The 25,827-nt window shown below is 33.5% G+C and overlaps 1 protein-coding gene across 1 annotated transcript; it reads left to right on the top strand.

The window, feature by feature from the left end:
- Positions 1 to 462: 462 nt before the first annotated feature.
- Positions 463 to 19,031, top strand: LOC115890909. The gene is made up of 4 exons (XM_030911272.1): positions 463 to 506; positions 6,647 to 7,090; positions 12,522 to 13,206; positions 18,507 to 19,031. Exons 2-4 carry the CDS (start codon positions 6,673 to 6,675, stop codon positions 18,796 to 18,798), a joined length of 1,395 nt encoding a protein of 464 aa, XP_030767132.1. The 5' UTR covers positions 463 to 506; positions 6,647 to 6,672; the 3' UTR covers positions 18,799 to 19,031.
- The last annotated feature ends 6,796 nt before the right edge of the window (positions 19,032 to 25,827 follow it).

Below are 25,827 nucleotides of genomic sequence, written 5' to 3'. Positions count from 1 at the left end.
TCAGCTGTTCAAGGATGAAACAGAAAAGTTATCTCCACCCACTTGTTATAGTAATCGTTTTTTAAAGTGGTATTAGGTATTAATAGTAAATTAAGATTTTGTTGGCATTTTATTTTAATTTAAAAAATAATCTTAGTGTTATTTTTTGTAATCCTATAATTTTTGTTAAGTAATATATTATGGCTTAAAAGTTTGTTGCAGATTTCATATGTGTAATAAAATACCTATACATACTCGTAAATGTGTTTTGTATTTTATACACGAAATTGGATTATTTTTAAATGATCTTTATGGCAAAATATTTCAGGAATGTGCTATGTAGTAATGTTAAGATGTACTTTAGTTTAAATAATGTAATAATTAGTACTTCATAAACAATAACACTCCGATAAAGTATGAGATAATAGTAAATTTTTGTCGATGAGATAAGGGGATATCATTTATGAATATATAGGAATTTTTAGTCACATTTACTTTTTATCCATCCCGTTTGTATATTTGTGTCGGTAAGTTTAATTGACCTTACTTTTTTTTATTGTAATTGATGTTTGTAAAGTAGAATATGAATATATTTAATAACAATACATTCATATTTTTTGGTTAACTTCGTTATAATTATGTTATTTATTACTATTAACTCTTCATTTCAATCACGGCGCTCTCGGTCTATTTCGGGAAACCCTTCGATCAGTGTCCATAAAATTTTTATAACACGGGCTTATATTTATCGTACTATTTCGCGAAGCAATCAAGATCAAACGTTGTGGCGGCTTCAGAAAAATAACTAAACATGGAGTATGAATAAAAATAATTTGTTTGTAATGGAGTGTAAAATAATACCACAATATTAAACTGATATAAAAAATCAAAAACAGTGCATTTAGAAAACGGTTACTGATGGTAGACTAAATTGGCTATTCATCTAAAGTTACGGAAGAATATTTGGATTTAATCATTGTCTAATATTATATTAATTACAATATAGTAAACAAATATATTTCCGAAACTTAAAATCGTAAAACTGCAGGGCAACAGTGACAACTGTTCTGGCGTCCACCTTTTATAGATTATAATCCACGGTGTTAAACTATTTATAAAATCCTCTAATTATTTTTTTATTTTTGAATGGATTTATATCAAACCATGTTAATATTATACAGAGTTGGTCAACATATACGATACGGAGTATTGTAGCTAAACGATTAGATTTTTACAAATTGTAAGTTTTGGTTTCGTAAAAGGACTATTAGAGCTACTATTTAAAAATATTTTACAAGGTACAGAATGCCCCACATAAGTAAAAAATGTTAAAGTTGTATTTTTTTTAATGGAGCACTCTGTATATTATCCTATTTTTAGATTCTACGGTTGAAATAAATGTAAATTTGATTAAAGTTTATCACATGTAAAATCGCTTATTTCTGGGGCTTACTCAACCGGGTCTCACAATGCAAATTCACCTCAAATATCCATTTAGTTGGTCATTAGCAAGCAGGCTCTCATTGTACATGAAAATAACAAAACAAACATTTACTGATCTGGATAAAATTGATAGTTAAATAGTAAAACTCACCCGGAAGTACTCCGCCCCCTAGCCACTGGTATTCTATTCAACATATCCCATTCCATATCTTCCATCTAATTCAAATATTATTCGGATCTATTGGTTAATCTTCAACAACTAGCTGGTGTCACCTGAAATAAGTATAGGGGCTTTCACCGGACGCAAATCTGCAGCTAAACAGATTCGCATCCCTAATAGTCAATAAGACTCGTATCCTAATAGTCAATAAGACTCGTATCCTAATAGTCAATAAGACTCGTATCCTAATAGTCAATAAGACTCGTATCCTAATAGTCAATAAGACTCGTATCCTAACAGTCAATAAGACTCGTATCCAAATAGTCAATAAGACTCGTAACCAAATAGTCAATAAGACTCGTATCCAAATAGTCAATAAGACTCGTAACCAAATAGTCAATAAGACTCGTATCCAAATACTATATATATCCTATAGTATAGTATATCCTAATCCTTTATACCTAACCTTAGTCATTAGACTCGCAACCTCCAAATGTGAGCTCTGTGACAAAACACAACACAACACTACTTTACAGTCGGCCGTCCCGTCTACTACTGACTGACCTAGCAAGCTAAGCCTCCTCTTACATCACATTTTTACCTGATCACAAATATTTACATCGCTTGCCAATGAATCATACTATTTTCTCTAATCGACTTTCAAATTAATAGAGTGTTCTAGCATTGCTAGATAAATAAATAAACAGTTTCCGAATTATAAAACCATTATTATAACCAACTTATTTTCCAAGTTTTACACACACTTAAACCTTACCGTTTATGAAATATTTTCAATTTTATGAAATTGCAATAAAAATTTTAAGGCTTCATTTGTCCAATCAAGGTTATCAAAGTTTTTAATACTAAATATTTACTGAAGTTTATTTATTGATCAGATATTGTGGCGCAATAATAAATAAAATATTACCTTATACAGAGTGTCTAAAAATTTATATTAAATAATTACTAGCTTTTAATAACTTTCAATAACTTGTTTAATTTAAATCGAATACCCTGTATATTTTAAGAGACTCAAATGCACAATTTAATTGTCTTTTTCAGGTTTTCGTAGAAAATGTATTTCCTTATAATTTAGACCTCATTTATCACTATACCCATGGAATATTGACATTTTAGATTATTTTTAAAGATGTAACAAATTTTCAAAAAGAGTACCAGATACTAATATTGTCGATATAGTATATTTTAAGAGACTCAAACTGACTAAACTTCCATTAAAAAAAATAAAAAAAAACTGTTACTTAATATTTTTTGTCAAAGAGAACCAATTAATATGATCCCAGTATTCAAACTACATTAATTGACTGTTTACATTGATTAATAATAGTCTAAGAGCTAGCAACGTTTTCGAGAAAGTATTTTAAGACGTCTGGCTCTTTGATATATCTCTTATTATGCTCTCTGGAACAGCATGCGGCCCGTCTGGCTGCCGATACCCGTTGCGTTTACTACTGCGCATCGGAAGAAGATCGTATATTTTTTTATTAATTTAGTCCTATAAATTCTAGTATTGAATATAAATCGATCATGTCTCCATAGCGCAGTGCGTAGAGTTTCCGACCACGAACCGAAGATTCAGAGTTCAAATCCGGGTCAGGTCAAAGACTTTTTTATTTTATTTTCGTTTATATTCTGATAGTAAAGTATTAAATAATTCTGGTAATTAAAAAAACAAATATTTAATAATTTACTATCAGAATATAAATGAAAATAAATATAAAAAAGTCTTTGAACTGACCCGGATTTGAACTCTGAATTTTCGGTTCGTTTTCGGAAACTCTACGCACTGCGCTATGGAGACATGTTCGATTTATATTCAATACTAGAATTTAAACGACTAATAAAAATATAGGATCTTCTTCCAATGCGCAGTAGGGAACGCAACGTTTACCGGCAGCCAGACGGGCCGCATGCTGTTCTAGAGAGCATAGTAAAAGATGTATCAAAGAGTCAGACGTCTTAAAATTCTTGTTTTTCCGACGTTGCTAGCTCTCGTACTATAATAATTGCATAAAATACTAAAAAACTTAATTTTCTATGTATATTAGACAGTGTGGTAAAAACGAGGGTAAAAATTAACAGCTTATAAATTTTATTTCATTTTTTAACGAATGCTTATTTATAACAACAGAGTCGTTCATTTTCATAACTTATTATTATATTGATTTCTGAGCGAGATCCACATTTATTTAGAATAATTTATTAATTAAAACAATTAATTACGTAATTAACTAATTTTTGGGCGGAAATAATGGTAGTACATTTAATTGGTATACTCTTTTACAAAGATTTAAATAGTTTTCTTTTTGTAAACAAATGGGCTTGCAATATTATTATTTTTACTACCTGTACAATATGTTGCTTTAAAAAAATCTAAAATGTCAATATTCCATGAGTATAGTGATAAATGAGGTCTAAATTACAAGAATTTTTTTTACGAAAACTTGAACAGATAGATAAAAAGTGGTATAAAACAATTTGATATATTTTTGATTGTGCATATAATTCACGTAAAATATACAAGGTGTTCTATTTAAATTAAACAAGTTATTGCCGTTTAGAGCTAGTAATTATTTAATTTAAATTTTTGGACATTCTGTATAAGGTAGTATACCTCCGACTGCTCCACGAAGAACTTGCTCCAGAGGAAGCAAAAGCGAAAACACTCCTCCGAAAAGGGGAGAGTAAAGAAACCAAGAAACAACCTGACTCATCTCCATCAAAGGGCAAGAGAGGGAGCGAGAACCTCTCACCTCTTCTTCAGGAGGGGAGAAAAAAGCCAGGATGGAAAGCCGTCCAACACCGGGAGGCAAGCAGGGACGTATCACCAGCTTTGCCGCTATTGCTGGACAAGTGAAAATGGCGGTGCTGCCAAAGGATTTCCCAGAGGTTGCTCTGACCACCGACCAGCAATCGTCTCTAGAAGAGGCTATACTGGACGAAGTAGTGGCGATCGGAACGCAACACAACGATCTACGAAATGTGGGTCAGCTGCGTTTTGCGGGGATACACTTTCGGATGGACATGATCCTCATAGATTGTGTATCAAGAATCGGCCAAATTGGTTGGTGAAAATCGCACCTAAGCTTAAAAAATGGCAAGGGCCGGGACTGGTTGCAGTGAAGGAAGAAAACATCCCTTAAGGGGCGCCCATCAAGGTCTTTTTGCCGAGGAGCAAGGGGAAAGACACCACCTACCTGCTGAGCCTTATCCAGGGTCAGAACTTCGAACGGGTATTGGAGGGAGGAAGGTCATGGTCAGGTCCTCACAAGGTTGTGAAGGCCTGACCATGACCCTCCTCCCTCGAGTTGATGAATCGCCAACTCGATTTCCTTACATTGAAGTTCTGACCCTGGCGCAGCAGGTAGGTGGTGTCTTTCCCCTTGCTCCTCGGCAGAAAGACCCTGATGGCCGCCCCATAAGGGATGTTTTCTCCCTTCACTGCAACCAGTCCCGGCCCTTGCCATTTTTTAAGCTTAGGTGCGATTTCCACCCGTGAGGTGGAGACTGGAGGATCTGTCTCCATTTTCTCCACCTCAATTTAGGAATTGACCTCAAATCCAAGGAATCCACCTCAATTTAGGAATTCACCTCAAATCCAAGGAGGCAATAGAGAAAGAGGAACATATCCTCTATTATATATACGGGACAACACCGGTATCAGGTCTAAGGAGAGACCAAGTTAAAGAGGTGGAGAAAATGGAGATAGATCCTCCAATCTCCACCTCACGGGTTCGTTGGCCGGAGGGCTAAACTCTAACCGTGGAAGGGTGTGTACCCTCGGAGGAAGAACTGTTGTCAGAGGAGGATGCCCTGTCCCCTCTACAACAGGGGTATGATGGGTTATAGACTGTGTGATGACTCAAGGAAGGGGGGCACAATAGATCTTTAAGGTCGCAGTGATTAATCCCCCCTCCTCTTACTCATTCTACATAAGGTAGTATAATTTTTATTATTGCAACACAATATCTAATCAATAAATAAACTTCAGTAAATATTTAGTATTGAAAACTTTGATACCCTTGGAGAAATGAAGCTTTAAAATTGAAAATATTTCAAAATCGGTAAGGTTTAAGTGTGATAAACCTTAATCAAATTTACCTTTATTTCAATCGTAGAATCTAAAAATAGGATAATATACAGGGTGTTCCATATAAAAATATACAACCTATTTGGGATATCTTTTGAAAATATTTTTAAATTGTATGTCAAAATTTACAATTTGTAAAAATCTAATCGTTTAGCTACAATACTCCGTGTCGTATGTGGTGAACAACCCTGTATACAAAAGTATCTTTTACAATTTTCTCTTAAAACAATAAGAGAACACTGCTTTTTAAAAATGTCCGTGGACCATACTTTTATTGACATCGGGTCAATCAATAATTTTCCCAATCGGTTAGATATATTAATGATGTTGCCCGTATTACTCATCATGCAATACTACTGTTATACTGTTATATTAATATATAACATATACAATTTTATATACTAATTCATTATAATAAAATTAAATAATAAAAATATGTAATTATATTCCTGCAGATTAAGTGAAAAGTTTTGTTTTTAATTATCTACTTTATATATTTCAAACGCGTGTTCAATAATTAATATTGTGGAATATATATCGACATAAAACGAGATGTAGGTAAGTAACGAAATATCATCATAACAACAGATATTTTAGAAACGCCTAGGTTACTTATTTCATTGAGATTTATGAAAAAAAGTCCTTTGCCTCGGCTACAGATACCGCCAAGTTGGAAACAGCTCGAAACGAAACGAAATTGAACAAGACAACAGAAAACGTCAAAAGATATCCCCACGCCCTTCTCAGTAATTACACGAGTAGTTTTAAGGCTCTTTAAAGAATCGAAACTAGATCGAGAAAAACCGAAATAGGTCAAGAAAATAAACAAATAAGCTGAATCGCGGTGAATCAAATCTCACGACCCATTTTTAATACCCGTTCAAATGAACGACTCGTTCAATTTTTGCCCACCTCTATCATATTTCTATTAATACTGTCATATTTAATTTCAGTTATATGGCCTACTTGCATCATCAGAATGCCTCCTATTGACTATTCAATTAAAAACTTGGATAAGGTAGTGAAATTAGATGGCATTATTAAGAACGCCGAATACACTAGGCTCACCGCTCCGGGTGAAAACTTTCTCAGTCTCGTTTTAAGAGTAGACATCGATGTGGAGCGAGATGGGAAAAAGAAAACGGTTAGTACAGTGGCTAAACGAGTACCTCTTGGGTCAAATAACTTCGCATTGCATATGAACATTCAGTCGATGAAAAACGAAATAAAATTCTATTCGGATTTAATTCCAATATTGACTAAATTTGCCAGTGAAAATGGAGTGGATGCATCGGAACTGTTTCCTAAATATTACGGATCTCGGTTGAGTTTGGATTCTATAAACGGTGATGCTGATAGAGAGGCGTTAATCGTACTAGAGAATTTGATTCCTCTGGGTAAGTTTGTATATTTGTGTGATATCATTGTTGTAAGCAATGACAATAAAACACATCTAGGCTAGGTACTATTTTAAAAATCAATTATTTAATATAGATACAATATAATCGGATAAATCAAGATCGGAGAAATCAGCCTTGGATAAAACAAGATAGATAAATACTAGTTTAAGTTCACACCGCTGTCAACAAGTTAAGTCAATTTTCCACAAGCATTTCCAGATAGTATTTTTTGTATATGTTACGGTTAAGGTCCGATGTCCGGTTAATGTCGACATTACCCTGTTAATCTCGAGAATAACACACAACAAAACAACCAAAAACATAACCTAACCCAAACATTAACATGTTAATGTCGACATTAACCAGACATCGGACTTTAACCGTAACATATACACTAACAATACCGCCGGCAGTTGTTTAGCCAGTGTATTATAATTTTGCTGCAAATGGTAAAAATTTTAAATAATTTGCAGTTATAATTACTTCTTCTTCCTCTATAAATGTTTATAAGTCCGGAAATATTTCAGTTAAATCACTACAGATTTGACTTTTTGGAAAACTCTAACCTAACCTAACCGGATTTATTGCCGAAATATCTGATAGACTATGAATGTCGACTCTTTAGGAAAGTATTAAATTGATTATCGTTAAACTGAATTTTATATCCCGCACTAGCCAACTTTTTAACCTTTATTAAGTTGCAGTCTGCCTGTGACTGAAATATAACATTTTCCATACGCTACAGATAAAACACTTAATATCGCCTGCTCCGACTTCTTGAACCTATGGAATATTACCCTTTTTCAACCAAACGTACCTGCTTTCATCAAGATTCCCTTTCTATCCTCCCTTTCCCTAGTCATCGAATTGTTTTCATTGTTTTCCCCAGTGACATTCTTTGGTTTTTCTTAAAGCTTTATATTTGAAACAGTCTTTCTTGAAATGACTTTTCGTTTTGCAAAAGTATATTTTTGTTACAACCTAACCAAAAACTTTTTCCAATTACTGCTTCTTGTATTTTAGCACCTCATTGATATCTTTTGAGTTCCCTTGATATCCCTTGAACTTAAACACGTTTTCTCAACCATAAGGCACGAATTATTTTCATTGTTTTCCCCAGTGACATTCTTTGCTATTTCTTAAAGCTTTATACTTGAAACAGTCTTACTTTAAATGGCCTTTCGTTTTGCAAAAGCATGTTTTTGCATGTTTTTGGTTATTCATCGACTTAATGATTATGCGACTTTTTCCTTTGAGAAAAAAAATCACTCTTGATATGCATGCATATGCATTTTTCTACTCTTTTGAAGTGAAACTTCTTTACTCTTTACGCGCGTTGGGAGTAAAAATTCAAGGCCGTAACGCAGGGCATTAGAGGAAAGGGTGGTAATATGGAATCCTTGTTTGTTTATATTCGATAACTTAAAAATTTATCATCAATTATTTTTCAAACATATCGCTCATGTATGCCTAATATATTTAGAATTATTATTTGTTTTTGGAATTTATAATGCTTAAAGTTTTTGCATAATTAACTAATAATATAAAATAGTACAAATTATCTAACTGTAAAAAGTAGCTGATAATATGGAACCCCCTATAATAAACCAGATATATTTAAAATTTTAGCGATATTTATTCACTATATTCAATAAATGCAAAACTAACAAAAAATAATTCAAATAAATGAAACTTATTGACTTATCGACACTTATTGACGAAAATCACTGACCCAGTCGGCTTTTTCACAACAAGAACACATAACATGTACCCATAATTGACACATAAGGCACTGGATCCATTTTTCTCCTTTCCTGTCCAAAAATCGTTGTGAGCAGAACATGCACTCAGCATCATCATCTGTCCTGGAAGATATGTTATCAATTGAGCTTTCCATATCACTTGAAGTAACTGTGCCATCGTGAACCGATTTATCTGAATCAGAGGATTACGAAATCTTTCTTTTTCTTTGAATTATCCTTGAACTAATTTTGAGGCTAAGCGACGTTTTCTCAGATTGTTTTAAAGTTGATCGCTTACCGCTAGTCTTTACAATATCCGTGCTGAACCCGCGAAACTGAAGACTCGAAATGTTTTTTGTGCTACCTGGTTTCGACGACAGCGAATTCTCCAAATCTGTATTATATGGAGAGTTTATAATTACTGCAGCTGAAGTGGCCTTTCGTCCTCTATTCGACATTTTTCTTTTTGGCTTTGGTACCGGCCCAATAACCACAGGGGAAACAAAGGAGTTACTAGTGGTTATCGAGGGTTGCGCTGAGCTGCAACCTGCTTCTGCCAGATCAGTTTCACTGATATTGAAAGGGCATAGATGTGTATTTGTTGGCGGACTTGCTCTAGTATGATAGGATTGAGCTGTAGTACTTTCAGCCATCACGGCTTCATGCTCAGCTGCTATAAAATCATTATCCGTAAAAATTCCTCTATTGCAAGGAAATAACCCAGTTTTTAAAAAACCATTAATAGCAATACTTGCAGTTTGACACTTTAAATATGCCTTCCCAAAAAGTTCGGCAATATCATAAGGACCCAAAGGACGTTCATTTTGACGCAACCATATACGAATCTCTTCACTATAGTGGGTTTTTAGAGCTCCCATGAAAGTCTTATCTAAGGGTTGCAGCTTGTGGGTGAAGTGCGGAGGAAGGTGAAGATACTATGGTTATGTAGTTTGCTCTAGCTAGTTCTATTATTTCCATGTTTCTTGTATCACTATAATGTCCGTCCAGGATAAGTAGAAGAGGGTCATCTATTGTTGGTTTCATATATTTTCTGAAATGCCTAAACCAATCAGTGAATAAATTGCTTTGCACCCAACCAGATGGATGACATTTTCCAATACTTCCGAGAAGTGCGCCTCTCATCAGAGTTTCAGTACATATTTTTCCTTGGGAAAATCAGCATAGGGGGAACAAATATGCCGGAAGCACTCATAGCACAAATGGTGGTCACTAGTGATCCCCTCTCAGCAGCCGTCAGCGCACCGATCTGCCGTTTCCCTTTTGACCCAACTACCTTAGGTATTTTGGTCTGAACTATAGACAATCCCGTTTCGTCAACGTTAAAAACGCGGTCAGCCGTATATTTTCTCTTTTCGTATTCCATCTCGAAGATATCAAAGAATTTAGCTACAGATTCTCTATTGAAACTGTTCGCCCGAGCATACGAGTTGGTGCTCGGATAGACAATCTTTGTTTATGACGATTTAAAAAATGATCCAGGCAAGCACGACCTGCTTCTTCTTTATTCCCAAACGGATGCTTTATTCCGTTTCGTACAGCCAATTGATAGACCATTACTTTAACGTCTCTGCGGGTAAGCCCAAAATATTTGCTTGCCATCAGCAGCAGGTATTCGACTAGTTGTTGTTCAATTTCAGTAGAAAAAACGGGTTTTCTACTTAACTTTTTTTCGACAACTTGTTCGGGTGAATATTCGGTGTCGTAAACTAGTCTTTGCAAAGTGCTTTTTGGCACCTTATACAATTTTACAGCCTTTTTCAGGTCCATTTTCTTGGAACGCACCATTTCCACAGCTTCGGCCATTGCTTGTTTGTCCCATGTTTTCCTTTTGCCCTTTGCTTTCGGGGATAGTGAACTTCGGGGCATAGTGCAATCTGCAATAATCCATTCCAATTTATACACTCAGGTCAATTATAAATGTGCATATAATATGGAACCCTTGTATATAATGTGGACCCTGGTTCCATATTAACAGCAACCAAGGGGTTCCATATTCCAAAAAAGCACATGCTAATAATCATTTTTTTTCTTGAACATCTAAATAAACAAAAGCTTACCTTTCAAAACTCGATATTAGGCAACACTTTCAAGATTTAATGAACAAAATCAACGAATAAATTCACCACAACTCGCTTTATGGCTGTGAAAAGCAGAGGCAAATAACATTTGATTTTGACGCCACAGCATAACCTCGAATTAATAGACCACAGTTAAATACTAGGCGGTAGAAACCTTCCTGTGGGCTTTTCGGAACGTAATGATCACGTTTTGGTGAACAAATCATAGATAGCGTTTCTAAATCCTTATTTATGAGGGGGGGTCCCGTATTACCAGCAGGGTTCCATATTACCACCCTTTCCTCTAAATCACGGCCGTGATACGGCCGTGACGGAACTTGTAAAACCCTTTGTAAGGCAACTTGATTGTACCCCTTTTTAAAACAATTTAACCCCGCTATCTCGTGATAATCTACCCCGATGAAAAATAAGCTTGTGGCAACACTGGGTAACGATCTATGCCATACGCGGCTAAGAAAATCACTATAATAAACTCGATAATGTACCAACCTTGATGTGTACCAATGGTCTGGTTGTGTGCTAGGAAGTAAATTTTCATGCATATTTTCATCGATAGGTTTGTAGCTTCTGAATAACGGTCTAAGTAAAACATCTAGCTCATTAGACAGCTCAGAATTAGAATTTAGAGTTAGTAACTCGCATTTTCAATGGAGGACACTGTCATATTTATTTCAAACCAATAATCAACAAGAATATTCGTATAATTTAATAAAATTACTGTAAATCACTATAAATAATAAATTGTTTGTAACTGAATTGTAATTTCTTTATTATAAATCCGGTAAAAGATGGAGAAAAACAATAATTGTGATTGATTAAAATTTTATTTTAAGACGAAACATTTGTTAACAACATCCTGAGAATTGGAATAATTAATTGAATAATGACAAGACAAGTGACATCTGTCTTAAAAAGACAGAGATTTAGAGTGACAATTTGGTTATGTAAAATTTAGAGTGATAATTTTGATTATGCAAAAGGAATACATATTCTATGAGTTTACTGTTGCCTAACGATTATCAGTAATTTAAAAATAAATTCCCAACATGAATAATGAGCAAAACATTTAAACAAAAACAGACCATAGACTACACAAAACAAATTGTTGGTTAGTAGTAGTCAGAGATGTAGATGTAGTAGTATTCTGGTTTAATTGCCATAGCTGCCAGGGCTATCCTGCCTGTTGATAGAATTATCCTTTTTTTAATAAAAATTAAAAAAAAACACATTATAAATTTATAAAGCTAGAATAGTATACAGTTTTATATTAACTCTATTTTTCTAAAGTTTATGAAAAGCATTCATAAAAAATATATATCCTTCAATTTAATAGGTGTTAGTAAGAAGTTTCACTTCAAATATGCGCACATAGTGCACACACAATTTTTTATTTTGACATAATGGAGGTTAAGTCTTTTAAGTTTTATAACTGAATAAGTGTGGTGATGGGTTAACGATGCTCTTCAATCAGAAATAACTTTCCTATTTTACTTTTTTTAAAACTCTTTGCTCTACTCCTGAAACAATTAAATGTTATGCAAGGAAGACAAGACAATAAGATATATTAATTAATTTCTTTATTTATAGGTTACCGAAATGAAGACAGATATATTGGATTTGACTTGGTAACCACTAGAGCAATTTTAAAAAGCTTGGCGCTATTCCATGTGATACCCCTCGCACTGAAATTCAAGAATCCAGAACAATTCAAACACGTTAAAGAATTTCTCGATAGCACTCACCCTAAACCACCTGGCGGCCCACATGATGGACCTCCTAGAGGTCCTAAACCTCCCGGTGATCTTCCACCTCCTGCCGGTCTTCCACCTCCTGGTGGACATCCACCTCTGCATGGCCCTCCACCTCCACAAGGACCTCATGGTGGACCTCCAGGACCACCTCCCAATGGTGGTCCACCGGGTCGGCCTAATTTTCCAGATGGCAAAGGACCAGATCAAGTTTTCTTCGATACATTTAAAGACATGCCAGAATTAGCGCCTTATATTACAAAGTTTGGGCCATTAATAAGCAGAGCAAACGAACCACCGATATTCGGTAATAAGCCTGGTAAGGAGCCCTGGGCTACGATTGGTCATAGCGATTTCTGGGTGAATAACATAATGGTGAAGCCGGTGGCTGGAAAAGAACCATTGATCAAGATTGTAGACTTTCAAGTTACGGGATACAAATCGTTTGCTACCGACTTGGTGTTCTTTTTACTTTCGAGCGTGCGAAACGATGTTGTACAGGATTACTTCGATGATCTATTAAGGCAAGTTTGATGATGATATCTTAAATTTACGAGCGTCTTTCTATTTTCAAAAGGGCTCTACCATTTTAGCTCCTACTTTAGATTGCTATTTATTAAGTCCCTAAGCCAGGGGGACGGTGCCCCGTGCCAATAACCAAAATTTAATGTTGAGCGGCGATTAAATTACTCGATTGTTTTGATTACCTATTTTAAACCGACGCGACGGCTTATACAGGGTCCGGCAATAGAGCGTAGCTCCTGGAATAAAAAACTTGAGAATTTTGTTTATGTGCAAGTCTAAAGTATATACTAGGATGTATTTCAGGAAAATATTTTAACTTCTACAGGGTTGCTCAAAAAATATGAGTAGATCGGGATGATTTTTTAAATGGAACACCCTGTGTATTATTGCATTTTTGACTTTCTTTCAGATCACTTTACATAATCCTAAGATCATGGTGGTATGTATCCAGCAAACCACGGCTACTAATAGCTAAAATCAGAAATAGGACTCACCTAACTTAAATTTTATTTTCCTACGATGTTATCTATGCGTATCTCGGAAACTACTGGAGATAGAGAGTCGGTTAAATGGGGAAAGAATTGCAGTTTTGTGGGGTCATAAATATGCACCTTTCAGATTTTTGAAAAAGTTCACGGCTTACTAGATATTTTGAAAAAAACAAATTTCGGCTATTTTAAAAATTGTCCCTAATTCCATTATAAGCTATTTTAGACAAAAAGTTTTCAGATAAAAGTTGTAGATAATCACATCCTTAATGAGACTGTGTCTCCCATTTTATTCTAAAGCCTGTCATGTTTGACATATGACACAAACATATGTTTTTTTAAATGGAAACCATGACTTCATAAAAAGCGCCATTTTTTAAGCTTTTTAGAGATATAAACTATAATATCTTTTCTTCGAAAAATTACTGAGTTTATTATTATTATTATTTATAATTACTTAGCCAATTTTTATCATTTTTAAACAATTTCACTTAGTTAGCCGTGGAAACAAGTTCAATCGCCGTTGCTCTCAGAAATGTGAAGCTCTCACATCCCAACTTGTTAAATTAAAATAAACAAAAATTGTAAATATGAATTTTTCAAATGAAGAAAAGCGTGTAGATCTCGCACATCAATAGAGTGGTTCCAACATAACTTTCATTATGACACACCACCCCCATAATGAAAGAAATGTTAAAAATTATTTATATCATAATTATACAAACGCAGGGATAAGAAGAGGTGGACAAATTGCATGGGCCTCCTTGATCACCTAACCTATCCATTTTAGATTTTTTTATGCGGTATAGTTAACAATAAGGTTTACAAAAGAACTTATGAATTAAGAGAGGCACTTGAAATGGTGGTACGAGAAAAGTTTAATTAAGTCGACCGGTCCTTCTGTGAGAATAGGTAGTAATTCAGTTTTAAAAAGATGCAACTTAAAACAATGGCGGATTTTTTGAACATTTTCTAAAATAACTTAAAGTGTATGTAGTGATATTAATTTTTTAAGTTTTAGTTTGTGTAATGTAAATTGTAAAGAACCGTTTAGTAATATATTCTGACTTTTTATAAGTTATAAGTCATAACAGAATAAGAATACCATGCAATCTAAGTGAAATTAGTCAAGAAAGATAAGAATTGGCTATAACTAAATTTAACTTTTCTAACATGTCTTGAAAACCGTTCTCTAAAAAACGTAACATTCACCGGTCAACGTATCCTCGAAAATGTATGGTCAAGAAAAGTTGAACCAATATTCCTACACGCTTTTCTTCATTTGAAAAATTCATATTTACAATTTTTGTTTATTTTAATTTGCAAAGTTTGGATGTGACAGCTTCACATTTATGGGAACAAAGATGAATAAACTTTTTTCCATGGCTAACTAAGTGAAATTGTTTAAAAATGACAAGAATTGGCTATAACTCAGTAATTTTTCGAAGAAAACATATTATACCTTATATCGCTGAAAAGCTTAAAAAATGGCGCTTTTTATGAAGTCGTGGCCAACTATGGTTTCCATTTAAAAAAACATATGTTTGTGTCATATGTCAAAAATGACAGGCTTTAGAAAAAAACGCAGGACACTTGCGGATGTGATTATCTACAACTTTCATCTGAAAATTTTTTGTCTAAAAGAGCTTATAATAGATTTAGGGACAATTTTTAAAATAGCCGAAATTTGTTTTTTTCGAAATATCTAGTAAGCCATGAACTTTTTCAAAAATCTGAAAGGCGCATATTTATGACCCCACAAAACTGCAATTCTTTCCTCATTTTACTGACTCTCTATCTCCAGTAGTTTTCGAGATACACATAGAGAACATCGTAGATAACTCACCCTGTATAAAAATATAATATAAGGGTATCCCATTCAAAAAAAAAAAACATAGAAGTTTGGGTTATATTTCAATAATGAAAGCTCGAAAAAAAAATATAGTTACGCCACTGAATTCTACGTGAAAAACACTATGGGACACAATGTTTACCATTTGGATAAGTTATAAGATAACCGAGATAAAAAGGGGGTCAATAAATGCAACATTTTCAATTTCGTCCTGTATTTCTGGAACTAAGAGGTCACACATGTGTGTAACAACATTAGTTTCATGAAAAGTAGCACAGTGCTGTGGAAACCGCATCTTTGTAGCTTTTATCATATCTACAATTCAAATAAACTTTTAGTCACGTGATTAGCTTGACCGGCACATTGCTGCCCACTTTTATATATTTTCTTTTAATCAAAATATTTTAGGAAACAAAGATAAATTAATTATAAATATATAAACAGTTAGTATTTATATAAAAAAAATCACCTTCTTAATAGCACTTAAGAGACATAAAGGATCATTACTGCCGCTTTACCGTTCAAAATATTCCAATAAAGTTGCGATGAGTGTTTACGGATATCTTGTACACTGTTAAGCTATCCTCTACCACTTCGCACTAAATGAGGTTCTAAAAAGAACAATGTTCGACTGCAAGGTTTGCTAGTAAACTTTTTCAAACTTAAAGTATCACAACACTATTTATTTAAACCAAAAACTCGTAATACACAGAGAGAACACTAATAAATAAAGTGATAGAGACCGATCAACGTTAATTTTTGAAGACTGTGTTAGTTGAGCGGCCTTTGGCGTCTAACCCTAACTATGAACGCATTATCGATATAGTAGGTTGCATTCATACCTATATACTGGCGCCAAAAATTTAAAATTTGTGTATTTGAACCGAATCTTAATCTTTCAAGTTTATAATAAGAAATCTTCGTAGAATTTTTATTAGTAGATTATTTTGTTGACAACGAAAATATATTATTAGACTTTAAAACCTATAAATAAAATACTGTGTAGGAACATAATTTATTTAACTTAGTTTGGTTTTCAGTTTTTGCAGAATTCATTTACCAGGTCTTTGGTGGGTTGTGGATTGTCATGCCTTTTCTTGAACTAAAAATAAATAAGTTCAATTTTTCATTAAGGTTGAATTTTACATGCTTACCAGTTTAGGTAATCCGTTTCTGTACATGTCGTAGTGGAGCCCATACTCCTTGCCATACTCCAACTCAAGGCTGCAATCTTCAATATCTTTTTTATCTAACTTGGTTGGGAGTAAAGAGGGAAGCACGGTTGGGAGCTCGCACAGAGTATCAGTATAGGTATCCCGTAGGTATTCAATGTTTTTGATAGTCTTTATTCTATACCAAGAACCTATCAGTTGAAAAAAATAATTTGTATTACTGGTAATTGGTAATAATACCAGGTATAATACCTAGACGTTCCATAGGTATCAGAAAAGAATAAGAATGTGGTGTTTTACTTTTACAATCGGATTTATCCCATAGGTTATGCTTACCTATGTAAATTAGCAATGTACGACTATTAGTACGAGAGCTAGCAATATCGGAAAAACAAGTATTTTAAGACGTCTGGCTCTTTGATATGTCTTTTACTATGCTCTCTACAACAGCATGCGGCCCGTCTGACTGCCGGTAAACGTTGCGTTCCCTACTGCGCATTGAAAGAAGATCCTATATTTTATTAGTCATTTAAATTCTAGTATTGAATATAAACCGACCGAGTCTCCATAACTCAATGCGTAGAGTTTCAGACCACAAACCGAGGAGTCAGAGTTCGAATCCGGGTCAGGACAAAAACTTTTTTATTTTATTTTCGTTTATAGTCTAATAGTAAAGTATTAATTTTTTTTTGAATCACCAGAATTATTTAATACTTTACTATCAGAATATATACGAAAATAAAATAAAAAAGTCTTTGCCCTGACCCAGATTCGAACTCTGAATCGTCGGTTCGTAGTCGGAAACTCTATGCACTGCGCTATGGAGACATGTTCGATTTATATTCAATACTAGAATTTATAGGACTAAATTAAAAAAAATATAGGATCTTCTTCCGATGCGCAGTAGTGAACGCAACGGATATCGGCAGTCAGACGGGCCGCATACTGTTCCAGAGAGCATAGTAAAAGATATATCAAAGAGCCAGACGTCTTAAAATACTTTCTCGAAAACGTTGCTAGCTTTTAGACTATATTATGTGCACTCACTATTACTATTAGGTATTTTAAAATAATTACCGAGATAAAACTTACCTTTAAAGGAAACGTTTTGTCTAGATCTCAACCACAAAACAAAAATTACAAAAATGCCGAATAACCGTGGAATCTCAAATAATCAATAATGACAATCATATGACAATAATCTTCTCTTCTCACAAGCTAAAAGAACAGGTACATTCAGTCAAAAACAATTTATTACTCCGATTATCAACAGATTTTCGTTATTTCCTTCTAGAGCTAAGAAATAGTAAAAGTTACTGACAATCTAATTAATCCTGTCAAATGTTTAACTTGCAAAGTTGAAAACTTCCTTTTTTGACCGCCTAAACGCTATGTGCGTATGGGATGCGCGGTGACAAAATAAACTTGTCTACGAAATGCCTTATTCCACAAGCCCTCTCACTTTAGTTATTACTGTTCTCTCTGGTAATACAAAACTAAAGTGTCAAAACGAATGACAATGTCAGGAAATAAGTAAATAAATGCGGCAACTTGACATTTTTTACAGTAGAGCTACCACCTGAATCCCCAGCGCGAAATTTAAATTCCAGTTGGTCAGCACGGCAATGAATTTAAAAATCGCGCCTTCGATTACGTAACTAAAAGTTTAATTGATATGAAATACAACTTTTTACTTTAGTGTAAAATTATCTTAGATACTTTAACTAAACTAATCAGCGTTTTGAAAACCTAATGAATTTAATGTTACTATCTCAACATTGTTTCAGATTTTACTATGAAGAATTCACGTCCACCCTGAAAAAATTTAAGGTTAACTTGGAACTAACCTACAAAGAGTATCTGGACGAATTGCAAACCGCCGCCAAAGATCAAGAAACAAGACATGCTCTCACTTTTACCACTATCATCTTCGGGGAAAAGAACTCTTCCATCGACTGGGCAGTGGAAAACGTAGACATGTTCACGCAAATGGGAAAAATGATCAAAAATATGAATCAATATCAAAAAGATAAAATTATTGTGATAGCATCCGAAGTATGTCGAAGAAACTGGGTATAATAATTAGTGATTTTATATGGTTCTCACTGTGTGTCCAAATGATTTATTTATTTTTAACTAGATTATTTAGGCGAGCTAGGTTATTTTGGAAATCTATTAAATTTTATATATCAGTCACTTAGACATTTAAGGAGTGATAGCAGTCTATTTGTTTGGCCGAAATGTTACAGTACATTTGGGTTAGCTTTAATTTATTTTTAATGTTAATAAACTATTAATTATTTTATTTCCAATGCTTGTTTTATTTATATTAGAAGACACCAACTGATATTGGATACTGGTGACCGGTGATGAATTTTTCACTAATACTACTACTACTTCTACTGCCATTAGTCACTGACAAATATTTGACACACATCAGAAGATGGATACGCAAGGCTTCTCTTTCATGAGCTTTTCTGTGACTGAAAAGCCCGATACGTAATGTTATCTCTCTGCCGCACTTCGGACATTCAAAAATTTCATTACATTGTTGCTTCTTTAGTTTTTTGGTTGATGTTACAGAGTTTACTATTCTTTTCCATTTATTGTGCGCTGCTTCCTCCCACTGGTTCTGCATGTTTATCGCCTCAAAGTTTTCATGAAAAATATCCTTGTACCTTTTGAATTGTCCACTCGGTTTCCTCTTACCGTCTACAAGCTCACCGTAAAGAAGAGAGTTCGGTAGGCGTAGTATATTTTCTTGCATCCTGCATCCGTGACCAGCCTATCTTAGACGGGATTTAGTAATTGTGACTTCAGCGCTCTCGTATGTATCTTTTTGAAGGACCAATATGTTTGAGACGTAAATTAAGAGTCGTAAGGAACTAGAATTTCCCTGTTTTGTCGGTAGTTTCGCTACCAGCAAATTTTTGTTCAATCATAGTGCAGTTCGTCAATCACCAAGCAATGGATGATATTCAAAAGGAAAAGCGTTAAAATTGAATTTTAAATAATATCAAATTATTGAGTAATCAATCATGAGAAAGTTAACATTTATTACGATTAAACTAGATTTGAAAAAAGAAATTAAATTTTCAATTAAAAATGCAAATGCGTAAAAAACCTAACAAAAAATATAACTAATACTAATATATTTAGCAACATTATATTAAATCAAATAGCGTTGACGGGTTTAGGACCAGGAAATAAGCAACCTTTTATTTAAAAAACTGCGGACGTTTCGACCTGTATTTGCATCTTTATCAAGATTATTTTCAGCTAAAAGGTTCTTGTGTCAGAAGTGATTAAATAGCTTATCCCGATAGTATGGGTAACAACTACACAACAGGTATGGGTAACACTACACATCATAATAGTCTGTCTATATGGACAAGATTTATGCATGGACAAGATGTGCATTAATACACAATACACAATAATATAAAATATATACAGTTTCTCTTAAAATACAAAAATTCGAAATTATCGTAGTATATAGACAATACAGATGACTGCGAACCCTGCTGCGAACACCATTTCATCTATAATATAATAAAAAAAATAAAAATCTATAACATAAGAAAGCAAATCTACCACATTATTATATTAAATAATAAAATAAAATATTTAAACTTCAATAATTGCTAATATACATTATAAGAAATTTAATAGAACTTCAGAAGTAAGAACAGTAAGAGATAGCATCGCTATTTATTTATAAGAGTTGGATTTCGACCGCTAGAAAGTATCAGTGGACTTTCGCAGGTAACAAAAATATGTTTTAATTATTGTTACCGTGTCCCAAAACTGCCGAAAGAACTGAGTATTAATAATTTCAAGTACGTTTAATAGTAGTCAATTCCCGGTACTTTTGGTACCGAGATTTACCGGTTCTGAACCCTACTGGGCGGTAAGTCTTGTCTTTGGGGCTCTGGAGTTGTAGATTTTCTGTTTTCTAGGCTTTGTAGCTTTTCCATATATGTATACTGCGCATTCTGGGTTGGCTGCTATATCGTCTCCACGACAGTTTGTAAATTTAGCTTATTGCTCTATAAGTTTTGTGCAGTTATAGCTGTATACTCTGTTTTTTTTTTCTCAGGTAAGATTTCGACAGACGATGACAGAAGAAAAGCAGATGACGTCCCATACCAATCTATTTATTTTATTAAAAAAAGTTTCTAATAATTTTTAAGTTATCTATGGATGGGTTTAAATATAAATCCGTCATGCGTTGTGTCTTGTTGTTTTTAACCAGTTTTATTGGTTTATTTAAAAAATGACAGATCGTATTTCAATTTTATTAGTTTGACGGAACGATGAACGATAAACGGACGCCGATGCGTATGAACTCGCCTTTAGATTTTTGTCATTTTTGACGCTTGTCAAAGTCTTGCCAAATTATAGGTTATAATTTTGTGTCAACTTTTGTTAAATACCCTGCGTTTTGGAATATGATGCATTTTGATTCGTATTATTACGTGTGTTTTGTGTCTTTTGAAGTCAAGTGGAGGAAAAATCGAGTGAAAATTAACTGTAGACCCAGAGCACAGTTTATGGTTAATACTCGCTGCCAGGGCAGAAAGTCTTATACACCAATGAAGTTGCTATCGATAAAGTTTGTATACCATTTCGTCGTAGATAAGTGCATCTTGTATATGGTAGAAGGATCAAACTAAACACATACTAAAAACTGGAGTAGCTGTAAAATATCGATATCACACGATAGGTAAATAATGGATTTTAGTACTGCAGAAAAATAATGTCAAAAGGTACTGGTTTAAAAAAATTAAGATTAAAGTTAATTAATCAACCTTTAAGGTATAAAATTTGGTAGGTGTTATTATTAATAAAATAGTTTGTTTTATTTACCTATGTTGTTTTATTTATTCCTGTGGATTATTACAAATTTGTATTTGTACATAAGTTATATTGATAAATATAATCATAAATGCGGGTAGTTTCATAAAGCTTAAAGTAAAAAATAGTTCTATTTATATTTTTTTTTGGTATGTAGTGTCTTGTTCTTGTTTGTTTTGTATTAACACATACCGGTTTTATTAAATAAAATAACTCGATTACATTTTTTCAGTTTTATACAGTTTTTTTCACAATATTTTGAAGTAATCACTTGTCATCTTGTCAATCAAATTTTAAATATTTCCTGCTATGCGTTCCAGTTGTACCAACTTATTTCTTTGTAAAATAAAATAAACTAATTTGAAATTAAAATGACAGACACATCTATCACTGTCAAGGATCTTCTCGTTGGACAGACTATAGATGTTTTCAGTACATTTGACACATTTTGGTGCTCTTCGACAATTGTTAGTTGTATGTCCCCAAACTTGACATCTTCGGTATTGAATTGTTATTCTTTCGTTCTTGTGACGTTCCCAATATGCTTGAGTGTATTCGATAACGTTTGCTTTTTCATTTAGTGATTTCACCGAGACGTTCTTTTTTGTGGTAACCATAAAGCGGAGAGTTTTCATTTTATAAACTTCATTGATTGGTATTTTCAGGTCGTCTTTTAAGGTTGCTTTGATATTTTCCTATATCTTTGTGAAGTCCACGTAGTACAAAGGCATGCAAGACGTTGTCTTTTGGCGTAGATAATATGTGCGAAATTCTATTCCTGAATTATCGTTTTCTAAGTATTTTTCTGGTTACCATAGTCTTGAATGTTGTTGGTTTGGATGACAGTAGTATTTATATTTTAATCCAATGAAATTTCTCTCTGTGCGTGTTTATGATCATTTATTGTAACTTGTAGTATAATAGGCGCTGGTTTTCTTTTTGTTTTTGGATATTTTTTTTGCCTTGATATAAAGGTTGACGAGTTAGTTTTCTTTCTAATTTCAGCTCTTGTTTCTGATTGGGTATCTGCATATGAGTCACTGCCAAACTGAGTTCTCTTCTGTTTGTAAATAAGTGAGGAAATGGCACTGTTTCTTTCGGGTGATCCAAGAAAGAACTATTCTTCGGTTATTATATGCTCGTTGGTAGTAGTGTTTACAGTTGTATTACTCCCAGAACCAGGTCAAAGGGATGAGTGGCTAGATAGAAGACTAGCCTCTATTGGTCTCAACCTTGGAGCACCAGAGGGCAACACATTGTATTCTAGTCTCTTGCGGCGACATTTTAAAAGATTAGAAAAAATATATAAAAAGTTAAGATTAAAAATAAAACCGCAGCATACGGCTCCTTTTCGTCTGGTGAACAGTAAGTGTATGTTCATTTAATTGTTTTTGCATTTTGTTGGGCACCACTTAATTTAAGCTAGTTAAGCTTCATTCAGAACGTCGCAATTAGTGGAATAAATTAATGGTTTCAATTACACTTTATACTTCTTAGTTTACGATTATTCACAATGTCTAAAAAAAACACAATTAAAATTAATAGAATATCATAGCAACAGCTTGCGTTAGTCAGTTGTATCCATAGAGAAAGTCTAATATTTAGGTTATAAAACAATCAACTTTTGATTTCTAACCACAATTTCTCTTGACGGAAGATAATCAACGGCCAAAATGACATTTTTCGCAAATTTTGAAGTATAATTAGTGGAAAAGTAAAAAGTTTGGTAACTTTTTCTACTAATTGAAAATGTCTACCACTAATTTTGACGTTCTGAATACTTACATTGAAATTAAAGGAACAAACTTCTACGCTAATTGGAGTCACTATTATATTCCACTAATTGCGAGGTTCTGAATGAAGCTTTAATGTGATATTTAAAAAATTAAGAAAATTGCAACAGTCTAAAGATGTACTGTAATGATACAGTTCAAATTAAAACACGAAAATCTAATAAAAACTATGTACATTTATTAATAATTAAATAGGTTGAATCTCCAGTTTGAAAATAAATAAGAAAACAGGTAGTCATTAAAGGAAATATACAATAAATTAATGTTGTTTTAATATTTAAAGTTAAATTAAATATTATCAACTATAAACCAAACGTAATCGTTGTATTTAAGTTTCATGAAAAGGTTTCAATAAAAAGGTAAAAACTTAAGAAAAAAGAGCAAAAAAGATTCTAAAACTATACATAAATGAGTATTTAGCTTTTGCTCTGAAACTGTAGTCAATTAGGGTTGATTTTTTAGCGCACCTGAACCCACTGAAGACTTCGAAAATTACTTGCAGAAAAGGGGAAACTCGCCAGTTCGTACCACCCTCCAACATAGAACCTTCACGGAACCATTCAAAAAATAAAAAAAACTGCTCAAAAAACTTCTGTTCTCCAATAAAACTACTCAAAAAAAACTTCTCTAAAAATACTGCTGCTTACAAAAAACACTGCTGTTGCCAAAATCTTCTCGTTTCCAAAATGAAATGAGAGAAAGAAGGAGACTCGGGACAATACTGGTATAAGATTTAAAAGAAAGACCAAGTTAAAGATGTGGAGGAAACGGAGACAGATCCTCCGACCTCCACCTCACGGGTATATCAACCGAAGACAAGCTCCTTGACTGTGAGAGCACGGAGGTTATACGCTCGTATACCCTCATAGGAGGTCCACTCCTCGGAGAATGAAAAGGTTTCAAAGGATTTCAGAGGAGGATGGGAAATACCTTTTCCCCCTACCACATGAAGGGGCACGTCGAAGTGATGAGCTACTGAAGATGAAAACTTCGCATATTGGTATTTTAGAAAACAAAATTTGCATAGAAATTTCCGATACAAAAAATTATAAGAGCAGATGATATATGACAACAAACACAAGAAGAAGTTATACAGTTACGAAAAGATATTGAAAATGAGAGATTTTTTGTTCAATATCGATTAGGTAAAGCTCAAAATCAACCCTTTGGATACAATTCTATATCTAAATTTCCGTACAAAATTGCTAGCTTTTGAAACTTCCCAATGCGAAAACGTGCACAGGTCATGCTTTTATACGAACAGCGGCTACGTTGCTGGTAAATAGCGGAGCTGATATTTTACAGCTGAAAGAGCTGAAGCGTCTAGGGGAATGGAAATCCAGTGCTGTGGCTGAGGGTTATGTGAATGCATCTGTAGCCAACCAAACTAAAACCGCAAATATGATATCTTCAACGTCATCGTTGCCATCGTCTTCCTGTAGCAATTCAAACTCTTTACCTTCTTTCCTTGACATTAGAAAACCTGGCACAAGTCAGGAAGTTTTTGCAGCAGTGAAACCTCAATGAGTGAAACACATCATCTGGGCGATCATGATAGCCCCTTAACAATATCGATTAACGCGTACAATAAGTCAAATTTTACCATTAATTTCAACAAATAAACGTATTAAAATCTCCAATTATTGTTGTTAGTCTTCTTGTTTATTTTTGTTGATGTTAGATAAGCATTTAATAAAGATATTTCGTTCAAGACCAGGACTCGTTTAGGCTTTTCGAAGAGCAGTGCAAAGATGTATAAATGAGTGTATTTGTATTGTTATATTATAATCGTTTAATTATAATTTCGCGATTGTTTGCATTTTCTTTTTATTTAACATTTATTTATTTTCTTGTAAATTTCTTGTACCATTTTTTTTTCTTTCAGGAGTTAAATGGAAGAGCAGAACATAATAATTTATGTTCTGAATTTCGCTCCATTTTTCACTGAATTTGTTTTATTCTGTTATGTTCATATCATTGTGTTTATTATATCATTACTTTTCTTGTATTTATTTTTGTGGGAAATAAACACAATTAAATACATACATACATATTACAAGAATGTTTTGCTGAATTAAATGAGGCAAGAAATAAGAAAAACCGAGTGAGGGAAATGGTAGAGGGAAGAAATGTAGATAATTTGACACTTTCAAATTTTTTAAAAGTCAGTAATGTGAGTATTACATTTGTGGCTGTAAATAAAATAATTTACTGATATTTGAAAATCCCATTAATTTTTGAATATCATATTCATTCTATTATCGTGTTTAATAAACTACGGTATGCAGTTTTATATTTACTCACGTAAATTCTTCATCGATATCGTGATTTTTATCAATGAAAGCTTATTATCAACAGGTATTTCGTGGGAAATATTTTAAAACTTCTCGTTTAAATTGTTCACTACAGCAGCCCTTTTAAAACAATAACTGTACTGATAGTGAAGAAGTACAAAATA

This window comes from Sitophilus oryzae, unplaced genomic scaffold (assembly GCF_002938485.1).
Source record: "Sitophilus oryzae breed Bouriz unplaced genomic scaffold, Soryzae_2.0 scaffold_937_pilon_pilon, whole genome shotgun sequence".
NCBI classification, from domain to species: Eukaryota; Metazoa; Arthropoda; class Insecta; order Coleoptera; family Curculionidae; genus Sitophilus; species Sitophilus oryzae.
Note: the sequence above shows the minus strand (reverse complement) of the source record. Positions and strands in the feature narration are given on the sequence as shown.